The 13688-nt window shown below is 36.7% G+C and overlaps 1 protein-coding gene across 3 annotated transcripts in view; it reads left to right on the top strand.

Annotated features, from left to right (window-relative positions):
* The window catches only part of TMEM245 (transmembrane protein 245), a 93189-nt gene that overhangs the window by 27408 nt on the left and 52093 nt on the right, over positions 1-13688 (top strand). For 2 of the 3 annotated variants that reach the window (XM_082752934.1, XM_082752936.1), the window contains exons 6-8: positions 1674-1843; positions 6085-6108; positions 12399-12503. In XM_082752934.1, the coding sequence (XP_082609060.1) occupies positions 1674-1843; positions 6085-6108; positions 12399-12503 (299 nt within the window). The remainder of the gene's footprint in view (positions 1-1673; positions 1844-6084; positions 6109-12398; positions 12504-13688) is intronic. The other variant, XM_082752935.1, reaches the window with a different exon arrangement.

Below are 13688 nucleotides of genomic sequence, written 5' to 3'. Positions count from 1 at the left end.
GAAATCAAAAGTTAACCTTTGGGGTTATGTATGCCATTTTGGATACCTCCAAATAGAAGTGTGATGAGAATTTTGGAGGGCAGAGACATTATTGTGGTGGTGAAGTGTGGCAGTAAGTAATACGTTTGGTTTGGAGGAAAAAAAAAATAAAAGTATGTTTGAATTTAGTGGTGGAGAGTTCAGTATTGGATGTTACAGTAAATGTGATATAACCAAAGGAGTGCTGCTGGTTTGAAAAAAAAAAAAAAAATCACAGAAAGTTATTTTACTGTTTAAGTACAATTTTTAATGTTGAGTATAATTTTTGATCTATGTGTGACATTGACTGTTACTTACTTTCTGGTAAAAAAATAAATAAATGAAGGAGAAATGACCTGAATGTGATTCTCTTGCTAATGGCTTTACTTTGTTTTCCTTCAGAATCAGTTTTCAGTATTTGGGGATTTAGCATACTTTTGTCTAGAGGTTTTTGCATCCATAGTTCATGAGAGGACAGGGTTGTGAGACCTCCAGATCTGTCACTGCCAAATACATTAAGGTATACCTGCATAAAGGATCGTGTAATGATGTTTTTGTGACTGGTATGTTTTCATCGACATAGTAAAATGAGTTGTAATGCAAATGTTTGTTTATAATATGAATTAATGAACTTCTCTGTTGCGATGTTACACTTGCTATTGGATTTGGAAGATTGCCTGCTTTCTTCAGTGATATAAAGACAAGTATTTTGAGTGGTGTAGCATTCTGTTGAAATATGGCAGATAAATCATGACTATTTAAGGCCCATTAGGTTCCAAGGAAGGTTTGTATGTAGCATGCTTTATTTGCCTTCGCATTCCTTAACGTGATGCTTCACAATTTTTGTATATATACATGTACTCAGTTAATGGAAGGAGAACAGAGATACAGAACTAGACTGATAAGCCTTATGCAGAAGTCTCTGTGCTATATCTCATTGGAGGTAAACCAATGTGATCTTTTGTTTCTGTAATTAATGCTGAGGCTTCTCTAGCGTTATTAAGAGGATGGGTTAGGAATGTTGGAGAAAAGCTATTTGCTGTAACAATAATAATAATAAAGTTCATGTATTTTTTTTGTCTGGTTTTGAGGAACAGTGTGAATATTTCAGTGGTCATTTTGAAGCCGAGATGTAAAGCTGATCTCAGGACAATGCTTTAGATGTTAAAAAGCAATAATGAATCAATAGTTGCATTTCAGTTGAAGGTTTATGTGTTCGCTTCATGACCTGCTGTCAGTCCTTAAATGGAAGGTGCAGATTTAACAGAATAGAAGGCCTCAAACTTAAGAAATGAGGCGAACAATTTCTGTTACATATCCCATACCGCTAAGTTCTCAAGGTAGTATCTGTGGAAAATGTGTGAGCGTGTGCTAAATGCACTGCACTGGACTTGTGGAATGGTATGCCTAAGTGTGCAGTGCACAGTCACTTTTGTGCTTGTGTAGTTTAAATTCCACGCTGATAGGCGTGTGTGTAAAATGAATGAGGAGATTAGCAGTAAAACCACTTCAAAATTCTGAAAGTGGTTTCTAATGCAAATTAAAACTTACTCTTTTCCTTTCTTTTTCATAGATCTTTCAGACTGGAATAGATGCGTAGTCTTGTGGTGCTCCTCTGGAATCACTAATACTTGATTTCCTTCTTATGGTTGCAGTTTGGGCACTGAAAAAGCTCGTGGTTCATTTTGGAGTTCTGAACTTCATGGCAAACCGCTGCAAAAGTTGGTGGCAACTTGTTGAAAACTTTGTGAAGGAACGTCAGGAAGCTCTTGCTCCACGACCCATCAGAGGGCTTGGAAGAGTCATGCTGAAGCTTGACAGTAAGGTATTCCTACATATTTTCCTAAGCAACCTGAACATTCATATTATTGTGTTAACTGTGTGCTGAGATGCTTTAACTCTAAAATAAATGTCTGTCACTAATGGGCACGTCTGTCACGTATACAAGTATATCTGTCTTACCGCGTAATTTAGGTCATGTCTCTTCTGTCACTATTCACACTGAAGTACATGTTTAAACTTTGTTCAATAATTATATGCAAAGCTTGACAAAAGTCACTTTTAAAAAGTTGAGTTAACTTTAGAAGATTCCTTACTTGAATGATGCAAACCTCCTACAGTTCAGTCACCTTATCTGATTACAAAGATTTTGAAGTTAAATTTAATGAGCTTGAATATGAAGAATGAAATGTTACTACTTTACCGTGCAAACTTAATTTTAAAAAGCAACCCACTTTATCCTGGAAGGTAGGACCTGAGCTAGTTTGAAACACGTTCTTTTTATACGGTATGAATGAATAGTTGTTGAACACAGTGGCATGGTACAGAAGGGGGCTTCGTTCTGGAAGAGAAGAAATATGTGGAATAAGGTATTTGGGAAGATCTGTAGAATAAGGCTTCTGTGATCCTTTCCCTTCTCCCCTTCCTTTCAAAATGTACCTGCATCTGCGTTGCAAATTGCAGAGTTGGAAAGCTCCATAAAACTTAAGATGACTCCTCTATTGAGAGTTTTAAGTTTTGACTTAAGCTGATAAAATATTTTGTTTGTTATAGTTTTGCTAGTGTGTGAGAACGTATTTCCTGTAACTGTTTTTGTTGAGTTATTCTCTGATTTAGAAAAAAATCTGTTACCTCAGACTTTTCAGTAAGTGAAGTGAATCCTATAAGTACATTTGTCAGAGCATCAACACCTGGGCAGATGCTTGCAGTTTATACCTCTGAATTCCAACAGGAAAATAAAGTGCTTTAGCCCAGATCTAATGGGTAAATGGATGCCAAAAGGTCAACAAAAGCATTAACTGGCTGTAGGAAATAAGTAAGTTCTACAAGGTTCACTGAGGAAGAATTTGAAAAAGAAAAATCTCTCCAGAATACAGTTACGAACAAGTTAAGTGGGGTTCTGAAAGACAGTGGGAAAGATTCATGTGTTGGAGAGGGGGAAAGCTTATAGTATACAAAGGTTTTCACTAAAAGCTTTTGTTTTGGAAGTAAGAAAAATCTCTAGGCACAATAGTGCATATATTTTCTCTGTCGTCAAGTTCAGTGTCCATGTATCAGAGAACTGTACAATACAGGATCCTTCCTAATTCCATTAAGTCTTTTTTCCTCAAAGAAGGTAGGGGTTTTTGTCCTAATGTGCACCAGAACTTCCCACTCTCCAGCTTAAATGTATACAAGGTCAGTTTATATTTATGTTGTTGTTGTCTAAGCAAAAGATCAGTGTTGACACAATACATATCTCTATCTTGCCTTTCCCACCATTTTTTAGTTGACAGTCATATTCCTTCTTTCTCTGTGCTGTGTGTATTAAATCAACCCAAGCTCTTCGGGCCCTTATAAGAAAGACGTTTGATATTCTGCATGATGCTGTTGTCCTTGTTTGTGACAATTCTAACTAAAATTCACCTGGCTTTGTCATGGGTGGCTGGAACTGTGGGCTTCCAATGCTTGTCACACTAATGCTTTCATATTTCTAAGTTCTATTGGATATGCTTATTCTGTGTTGTGGGATCGTGGATGAATCATACTTCATTTGGGAAAGAATTTGGGAAGCAATGCCAATAGGATTAGGTCAATTTCTTAACTAAAAGTAGTTAAAAGACAAAACAAAACAAAACCTTCTGTACTTCTTTTTCCATTGCTCATCAACCTCTGGTTATCGTCTTGGAAATGCAGACAAATTTGAACTGAAGAGAAGTTCTGATTGAGCAGAAAGAAAGGGCATTGCTTTTCATTTTCATTATAAACAGTAGGTCAAGCTGTGCCTATATGTGCAGGCCTGGTTTAAATGTGGATTCTAGAAATACAGTGTCAGTACTGTATTCATTAGTCCCTGATTGTGGATTTGCCCCCTGGATCTGACAAACCCAGAAATTCAGACATAGGAGGCTTCTTGGAGGAAGGAGGAGGGAAAAGGTTTCTGTTGTTATCCATCTAATCACCTTAGAACTTAGTAGTTATAGTATGCTTAACAGCAGTCAAGAACTAATAATTTGCTTCAGTATAATAATAAAAAGTTTTAATATTTTGACTGTAGTTTTTTTTTTTTTATTATTAGAGTTTGCTAGAAAGTTTAGCATAATCAGTGGATCAGCTGCACGCACTAGACGTGCTAATTAGGATGTGCTGTTATTTTGCATGCATGTTTTCTGGCAGACTTCTGCAAATCATATAGTTAATACAAGGTGCTTTGTAGATATAGTGTAGTAGAATATTATACATGGAGGACTGTGTTAGATTGTTTATACTTAGAGTAAAGTCAAAATTTGTTTTTTCGGGTACAAAATTTAACATGTAGTTAAAGCAGGTAGTAACTAGACAGAATCTCTACCAGTGCATGTGCTATTCTAGGAAATACTTCCACAGACACGTAAGATGTGGTATAGACAGTATGCCAGTAATAAACTGAAAAAGTTGCTGTAGCCTTACTCATTTTGAATGACCTAAACATTAGACTTAAGCTATAACCTATTTTTAAATGTAGATTGATCACATTTATAGAACTACTTAAATATAGGGGTTGGTAAGATAACAGGCAGGTATAGTCCCCCATATTTTCTCTAATAAAACTTAATAGTAAAATGATTATTATTTTTGACATATGATGTTATTTCCTAGTTACTGTATTTATCATCCAATTCCAGGAGGCTGAAATTACATAAAAATACCAAAATGACATCCTTTCACATTCTGCTAAAGCTCAGGCTAAGACTGGAGCTCTAGCTTTTGTTGCATTATAGTTGTTAAGTAGAGTAATACAACTGTGAGATCTACTTCTTTTTTCCCTGAAATAATCCAAATGTACAGCAGATTTTACTATTAGTATATGAAAAAGTAACATTAGAGGAAAAAGTATGATGTTGAATCTGTAAACATATCTACATTTCTACATTTTTTCAGTAAGAAGTAAAATAAAAACAAACTGTACAGTAGCAATTTGAGGCTTTTGAAGCATTGTCATTGTTTTCCACAACTGTGCTTCTTTCGATGAGTACACTGAAGCCGTACAAGTAGGTAGGAAAGCTGGGTGCTTTGTAACATCCATTATTTTCAGATTCCCTGGTGTTCATCTTTCTTTGTATATCCACTTCTTGCTTCTGATAAAACTTAATTAACGTTCTGAGTGGTGTTTTTTTTTTTTTTTTTAAAATTAGATAATGTCCTTAAGTTTTATTTTTATTCAGAGCTAATATGATTTCAGGCAATTGGTGAAAACCCTAGATTAATTAAGAGTTTAATAATATTTCTTATTTTCAGGGAAGAACAAACTTCATATACTCGATCTCAACCTCTAACACAGATGAACAATAACATTAAAGCTTTTCATTGTTGTGGTTATGCTTCTATCTGAATGGTAACGGCTGGAGTTAAGAGTGTAGTCCTACATAAACTAAGCCTTAAAATGGGTGTACTTGTGTGTGCTTTGGTGAGAACTAGTTTCAATAATAATAATAATGTCCATACATTTGTTTGATCTTTAGTTTGCTTTGTGTGTATATCAGATTTAATTATGTACATGATATTTCTTTCTATGTTGTGACATTGAATATGAGTGTCGTAATATGAATGTGGTACTAAATTTTTTTTTTAAATCGTAATTGACATAGCAAGGGTGTTTTGAAATAAAAACGAAACTGCCTGGGTTGGAGTATTAATGGAGTCAATAAGTGTCTCATGTTAAGTTTTGTTATTTTAGTAATGTGTACTTCTCAAAAGTAGAAATCCTACTCTGAAATGTTAGCTGCCAGTATAATGAAACTGGAATTGCCCAGGTTATGCTGATTGCTCTGTTAATATCATTAAAGTCGTTCTTAATTGTTATATCCCCTCTTTATTTCAAAAAGTACATGTTAATAGTAAAATCTATTTTCTTGCATTCAAAGTTTTTATGCTCTTTTCCTATTGCAGTTTACCTTTGTGTCTGGAATGATTTCATTTTCATTCTGTGGATGACTGCCTGCCTCTCATTGCTTTCCCCTCCCTCTATTACTGCGTTTTTCAATAATTTTCCACTGTGTTCTTGTCTTTTTTTCCCCTTTTCTTCCATCTCCCTCTGCCACTGACAAGCTGTGGCACTGGCTTAATAAGAAGGTAAATAAACCGAACAATTGTGATTCCAACTAATGGATTCTGCGGTTTTGGGGAGGGTTTGTTTGTTGTTTTTTTTTTTTTTTTTTTTTTTTCCAGCATGAACTCCTTAACATGCCTTGCTTCTTAGTTTTCTCTCCCAAGTGTCTCTTTTCCAGCTCTTGATATAAGCTACTGAAGGTCATATATAGTTCTACCTGATCTCTTTTCGTCTTCTAAAATAAACACACATAAATACATGGTTTGTACAGCAGAATATTGCTTTTCAAGTGGTAGTTTGATTTAGTTGCACTTATCTTCACCATACATATGCGTAACAAAACCAGTGAATTCCCTGACTTGAGAGCTGTCCTCTGCCCAGGAATGCACTGGTTACCTGAAATCACTCGGGAGTGCTGAGGGCCAGGGCTTGAGAAGCACAATTGTAAAGCTAGGAACGCAGGTGCTTGCATACAGAGCATTGACTGGTTTCTCTCATTGCTTTTATGGCATTTTGAAATGTCAAGTTGGCCTTGACATTCAGTCATGCTGAGCATAGCACGAGTGAAAGGAGGGTACCTGTGCTCTGAGAACTGAGGAATCTAATAACACTCCCAGGGAACGACGGCTAGTTTAAAAAAAATAATAATAAATAATATAGCAGTTGGTATAGCTAACTTTTTTTTTTTTTGCATGTATTTTAAAAGTACATGATGTGTTATGTATGAAATGTTCTCAGTTGACCTCACTCATCTTAGTCCACCAGGACTAGCTATTGGTCTTGGAGAACCCACATCCCAAGAGACGTTAAAGCTGAATCAGTCCGTGTTTGGCCTCTGGTGTGACTGTGATATGGAAAACTCCTCAGTACAGCGATGTCTTTGTGAGGGTTGGGCAGTACAATTGCTTCAGAGAAGCCGGGAGCTGGAGAAGGATGCCTGTAGGATGTGTACATCTGAAAAAACTCAGAGTTTTCAAAGTGAATATTTGAGTGTTTGATAAAATAGGGTAATTGAGAGGGGGGGAGGGGGAGAGCTAAATATCTTACCACTTCAGTACTAGTGGGTGAATCAGAGTGATGCTACACTCATGTATTGGGAATAGTGTAGCCAGCAGGCCCAGGGAGGTGATCATCCTCCTATACTCATCTCTTGTGAGGCCGCACCTCGAGTCCTGTGTTCAGCTTTGGGCCCCTCACTACAAGAAGGACATCGAGGCCCTGGAGCATGTCCAGAGAAGGGCTACAAAGCTGGTGAGGGGCCTGGGACACAAGTCCTGTGAGGAGCGGCTGAGGGAACTGGGGGTGTTTAGTCTGGAGAAGAGGAGGCTCAGGGGATACCTTATTGCTCTCTGCAGCTACCTGAAGGGAAGGTGTGGGGAGCTGGAAGTTGGCTTCTCCTCTCAGGTAACCAGTGATAGGACTAGAGGGAACGGCCTCAAGTTGCGCCAGGGGAGGTTCAGGTTGGCAATGAGGAGACATTTCTTCTCAGAAAGAGCAGTCAGGCACCAGGACGGGTTGCCCAGGGAGGTGGTGGAGTCACCGTCCCTGGGGGTGTTTAAGGAAAGGTTGGATGTGGTGCTTAGGGACAGGGTTTAGTGGGTGACGTTGGTGGTAGGGGGATGGTTGGACCAGATGGTCTCAGAGGTCTTTTCCAACCTTGATGATTCTGTGATTCTGATTGAAGTAGCACATCGACTGAGTAGCCATAATTAATTGAGCAAGTTTGATTATTATTTTTCCCCACAGTTAATCAGTCAGCTCAGGGTTATATAACTGGGAGTGTTTCTGTGTTTGTGAAGGAGATGGTAGAGTAGCGTGCTTTATCATTCAGTTGTAATTGTCCACTGAAAGGGCAAACTTTGAGTTTTCTTTTGTCCTTGAATATGGTTTGGTTGTTTTAAGGTTGCATTTTTTATTTCCCAACTTAGAAATGTTTCTGCTATGTGAGGGGCTTATAATCAATAAATATGTACACCTATAATCCTTCATAAATGTTTTGATTAGTTACTGATTTGTTTGGTAAACATGTTTTGACTGTTAATTACTTTGAACTCCAAAATACTTACGTTTGTTCAGAGGTTCGCTTTATTGGGCAAAAACCTGCGGATATAGCTTCTTACAGAGGGTGTTTTTTTTTTTTTTCTTTAGTTTCTAGGAGTTACTTTGGAAACTACTGCTTTGCTTTACAGTTCCATAGGAGGAGATGCTGAAGGTTGTTTAGTGTTATGCACATTGTTGACTTCTGTGCACAATGAGCAAGTAGCAATAGCATTATAATTACGATGAAAAAAACAATGAAATACTCCATCAATTCTTGAGTTAAGTTTTTGTTGTTGTTGTTTTTAATTATATTTTAAAAATCATACTCTACCAGAAGCAAAGAGGAGACTTGTAAGACAGAACAGTGGATTCAGTTAAAAGATTGCTTCTTATGTGTCTTCCTTGTTTTTGCTTCTCTGAAGGGAAGTACTTTCTTGAAGACTAGCACGAGTTTCTGATAATTCACTGAGAAACTAAAAATATACCCCGTAGAGAACAGCAGAATTTGGAGTGATGGTTGATTGTGGCTGCTGGTGATAAACATCAGCTTTTTTTTTCCTTCCTGCTTGAAACTTTTTTTTAGCAAATGAGTAATACATAATTATGTTTAACATGGCATATATGCCCCAAAGTAGAGAATAGGTTCCACTGGGCTGGCATGATTTGTTCTTTAGGACATCACACATAGCAGGAGTCTTTATAAAGAATTACTAAATGCTGTTGCTGTTGGAGAGACATCGGTGTGAGTAGACTTGAGACATCATATAGCTTGTTCTCCAGCTATTCTAACTTAAGTACTCATCTGGTTTGTTTCAGCATAGTCCTGAGATGTGTTGTGATTACAGGCTTCCCCTCATTCTCATCAAATGATATCAATAAGATGATATCAAATATTAAGGGAACTAAAGGGGAATGTTAACAAGCCTAATGGCTAAAACGTATGGAAAAAATGCTGATAAATGGTAAAACTGTTTTTTTAAAAAACGATTCTTGTAATTTTGTGTAGATTTAACTGAAAATGGAATAGATATCCAGGTATGTTTCACTGTGTGTGTAATGAAACAAATAAAAAAAAAAGGTGAAACAAATAAAAAAAAGTTCTGATGGCTATGCAGTGTGAGGACATGAAAACATGAATTCATAGATGATGTATCATACTGCATAACGTAGGGAACCTGTTCAGATAGCATGATTCCTGGATGCCAAGCATGAGCAGAACTTTTATTACAGCTAAGTATAATAGGGTTAGCATCATTATCTGAAAGTTCAAAGCAAGGAGTACTTACAGATTATTGAGAAGCATTTTAACAGAATGCAGCGTGGCTTAAAAGCTTTTTTCTACCTTGAGCTAAATTTGAAAAATTAAAAAAAATATATAAAAAATTATACCTTTCCCTTCAAAATCTTGACAACTAAAGATAGCTTTTTGTGGTCAGTTTATCACAACTCAGTAATGTTTCAGTTTGGTTTTACAAGTGTGACCTTCTGTAGCTTAGGAGCCTGGCTTTCCTTACCTTTGCGTAATTTTGGATGTTGTGGCAGCATCAGCTTTCTGCTGTTGACTAACATTTAGATGAAGAAGCTTGGAACTGAATTTAATACTTGATGATCTCTGGCTGATGATTAGCATTTAGTCAGTACATGTTTGTATTCGTGTGTGTGTCCACGATTTACAGAAAAGGTGTAAAGGGAGGACCTGATTCGGTGGTAAGTACAAGCACGCAGGGATTTAACTTTCTAGCTGACATGCAGTACTAAGTTAGTAGCTATGAATTATTTAGCACAAGTGTGCCAGGGTGAGTGCTTCCTACGGAAGTGTTGTGGGTAAATGCAGAGGAAGGAAGGGAGGTTTGATAGCAAGTAAATTAGAGAGGGAGTAAACATAGCCCTAAATTAATGTTGTGCATACGCTTTTACTTCTACCATACCCAGTCTAGTTCAGATTCTCTCCTCTGATTTCTGTATACCAGTTGTTGAGCTTGGTGGGCTTGCGTGGCTGAGGTTTCTGCCTGTGCTAGAGCAGCATCACCACTGCCATTACTTTATTAACTAGATTAAAGGTAATTCAGGCTTCACATGTGCTGCAGCTGCACCTTCGTGGCAGTATAGGCAAACTACAGCCAGGAGCATCAAGAAGGAGATCCCTGCTGGTGGTGTTCAAGTTGAGAGAGTCCTCATCCTGGTCTTTGGGAATTTTGTCATCTCCTAGGAGTTGCTACCGTGCCGAAACACCTAAAGCATCCAGCCTACACTGAGTTTCCATCTGTTGGATGCCACTCAGTGAGGCTGATTCAAGTGCTATATGTAAGACTAACTAGTGGGTTTCTTTTCTCTCTAACTTAGAAAGTCATTAGCAATTAGTTTTTACTTTAACTAAGAAATAGCAAGGGCAGCTTTAATCATTTATGTCTTCAGTTTGAAGCCCATGTCAAAAAGTTTCCCTTCCCTGGCCATCCAGTGTTTTTCAGGGATAGTTTTTATTTCTGACCTTTAAAGCAGGGGCTTTCATTTTTGCTTCTCTTGCTTAATCCTTAGCTGTATTTGAAGTTCGGAAGGGCACAGCAAATCCTGTTCTCAGTCTTACTTCCAAAGAGGAAACAGCCCAGGTACAGGCTAGTCAGAAATTTTCAGAAAGCTGTGTTATTGCTACAGGCAGGTAGTCTTCCCCCCCCAGCACTGACAAGGCATTTCTGATGGCAGAAATATTTCAGCAATGGGGAAAAATGTTAAAAATATCTAAGGCATAATATTTTGCAGATTCCTTTCTGCAGGTCGTGTAGATTTTGTTACAGATACTTGCTAGCTCAGCACTAGTTTCTTTTAATAGGATTTTGATTTTTTCTCGATGTTTCAGTATTTTGAACAACAGCTCTAAAACGCTGAATATAATTGTTGTGATAATTCAGACCCAGCCAGGAGTTGGGTTGGTTGTGAAAACTTGAAGTTAAAAAAAAAAAAAAAAAAAAAAAAAAAAAAAAAGGCACAAAAAACTTAATGAACATTAACTGCTTAAATGTATCAGGATTAGCTCAGGGGAAAACATCCCTACTATTTTTTTCAATTAGGAAATATAACTTCTGTTCTGGGGCCAATTTCACATGTAGAGATATGGCAAGTAAGGAGGAAAAAAATAATGTAAACCATCAGTACGCTTATTATTTTTGGAAGAGCTCTAACCGATAAATTATCATCCTAATCACTGAATATTTAACTTGTGCTCACTTAGAAATATCTTTTTCTGCTGCACATTGTTGATGACCTTAATTAGTTCTCTTAAAGCTCAAATTTTACGGCTGTATTTTTTCTGCTTTAATGCCAGATGGGATAAAAATAGCCTTGGTGTTTGAACCACAGAAGCTAGAAAAATGTGCTTGGTCATACTTGCATGAGCTTTCACAACTTTTTAGGTGAACAGTCAAGTGGTGTATGAGATAAAGCTCAGCTGGCACTGTGTAGTCACGTAGTGGAGCAGTTTTGTTCTGAATGAGATCAGCAGAATCCCTCTGATCTCAAGTGGTATCGCTGTTACTTGTGCACATGTGCAGAATGTGTCTTTCCACGAACCGACAGAACAAATGTGGCTATGCCCTCTATCACTAGATTCATCTGATTTGTGTTTATAATACTGAGAATCCTTTCGAGATTGAAAGTAAATGGAATATCTAGTGCACAATAATTGCCCTGATCTTTAATAATTTAGAAAACTTCCAGTCCCTTTTCAGAAGGTGATGAGCAGCTTTAAAAATCTCATAATTTCCAGCAATATGTCTGTAGTCATTTAGAGGGTTGCTAGCTTATTCAGTTTCAGAAGTCATGGTTGTACTTTATGGTATACCTTGTGTTGGCTTCCACGTAAACTTCTTAAACTTGTTAACTTCTATGCAAATAGCATCTGTAAGCTTCCAAGTGGTAAAGGACAAGAAACAAAGACAAATTCTAGGGTTGTAGTTGAGATGAGTGCTAGTCTTGTTAGGTCTATTAAGTAAATGTTGAATTACTGCTTGCTTTGCAGAGCTTGCCATGTCTTGTGGTACTGTGTAAATGTTGTTTGCAAAATCACATGTCATACCATGACCTTAATCATGCTAACATTGCTTGTTAATTGTTCATCTCAGAGCTTTGGCATTAATGCTGTTTTATTAGAGCCTGATTTTTGCACCCTGGTTGTAAATAAAAATAACAATACCGTCAGATAGCATCTAACATTGCTTTCATTACAGATTGATTTATATGCCATGATTTGTTTTTTCTTTTTTTTTTTTTGTCTGCACAGATGATCGTGTGGTTGGAGAAAATGCTAGATAAAATAATCAGCATTTTCATAATATTTTTGCTAGTAATAGGAACCCTTCTGCTAGCCCTGCTCCTTACTGCAAAGGTACAGTGCGCTGAAGAATGTAATCATAGAGCTCATTGTAAAAATTGAATGAGTTACTGATATTTATGCAAAATTGTGTAGCTTAAATAACTTTTTGAAATATTTAGCAATTAAATGTTCTGTAGTTGAACTCATATTAAAAAATGGTGGAATGGTAAAAATATATATTTGTATTTATGTAGAGAGATTTTGAGATCTGAAATTTATTCTGATAATCTAATTGCTAGCTTATATATTACAGTAACAGTTTGGTTTTGCATCTGGTTAGTTTTCTTGGCAATGGCAGAGCTACTTCGAATTTTGTTCTTTTTAATTTACCTTGCATCAAAAAACTTATTTGCAAAATGCTTAAGGTGCATTTGTCAATTCATTTGTATAATTGCCTGTAACAACCTCACCCTATACCATTTCGATCTTAAATGTGGGGATTCATGAGAGATATTCATTTTAATTGATTTTTGGTTTGTGGCTGTTTTTTTTTTCTCACCAGAAGAGGTCACTCATGTCTCTCTTTCCCCGTTTTTTCCTCTCTCTTTTTTCTTTTTTCTTTTGAGCTGTAATTCATTCTGGAAATAGTCAATGGGACTGAATGTTTCGCTTGCATACAGTTATGGAACAAAAATCAGATGGGTTCTGATGTTAGTCTCCTTTTTCCAAAATGTAGGCTTACATAATGTCAAGTACTTAAAATCGAAAGCTTTAAAAGCTGTGCAAACATTCCAGCCTAAAGCTTCCTTACATTCATAAAAGGAGCATTAAGATATTTGTCTATGGAGTCTTTTATCTTTCTTACTGAAGAAAGAATTTGCTGAGGCACTTCATTGTATGGTTGGTCATATTAGAGCTGAGCATTCATTAATTTTTATACTTCTTTGATCCATGGCTTTAAAAGATGTATCTGAAACTATGCTTTGTATTTTAGCACTTCCTTTGACAGCACAGCCGTATTGTTACTTTTTTTCACTGATGAGATAAGGTTCAAATTGCCATTTGCCATTACTAGTTACACAGTGCATGACCAAAACTGTCAGAACAGAAAAAAAAATGCTGTTTTTTGTATTGATTGTTTTTCTGGGTTAATGGCACTTCATTCTTCATAATGGGTTGTCTATGTTGTAAGAATTATTCTTTAAATGTATCACAAACTCTCTGACTGTGGGTAGAGTTCTAGTTTGCATTACATAA

This window comes from Aythya marila (assembly GCF_965140915.1).
Source record: "Aythya marila genome assembly, chromosome: 2".
In the NCBI taxonomy this organism is placed as follows: Eukaryota; Metazoa; Chordata; class Aves; order Anseriformes; family Anatidae; genus Aythya; species Aythya marila.
The sequence above is the reverse complement of the archived record's forward strand: the minus strand, read 5'-3'. Positions and strand labels throughout refer to the sequence as shown.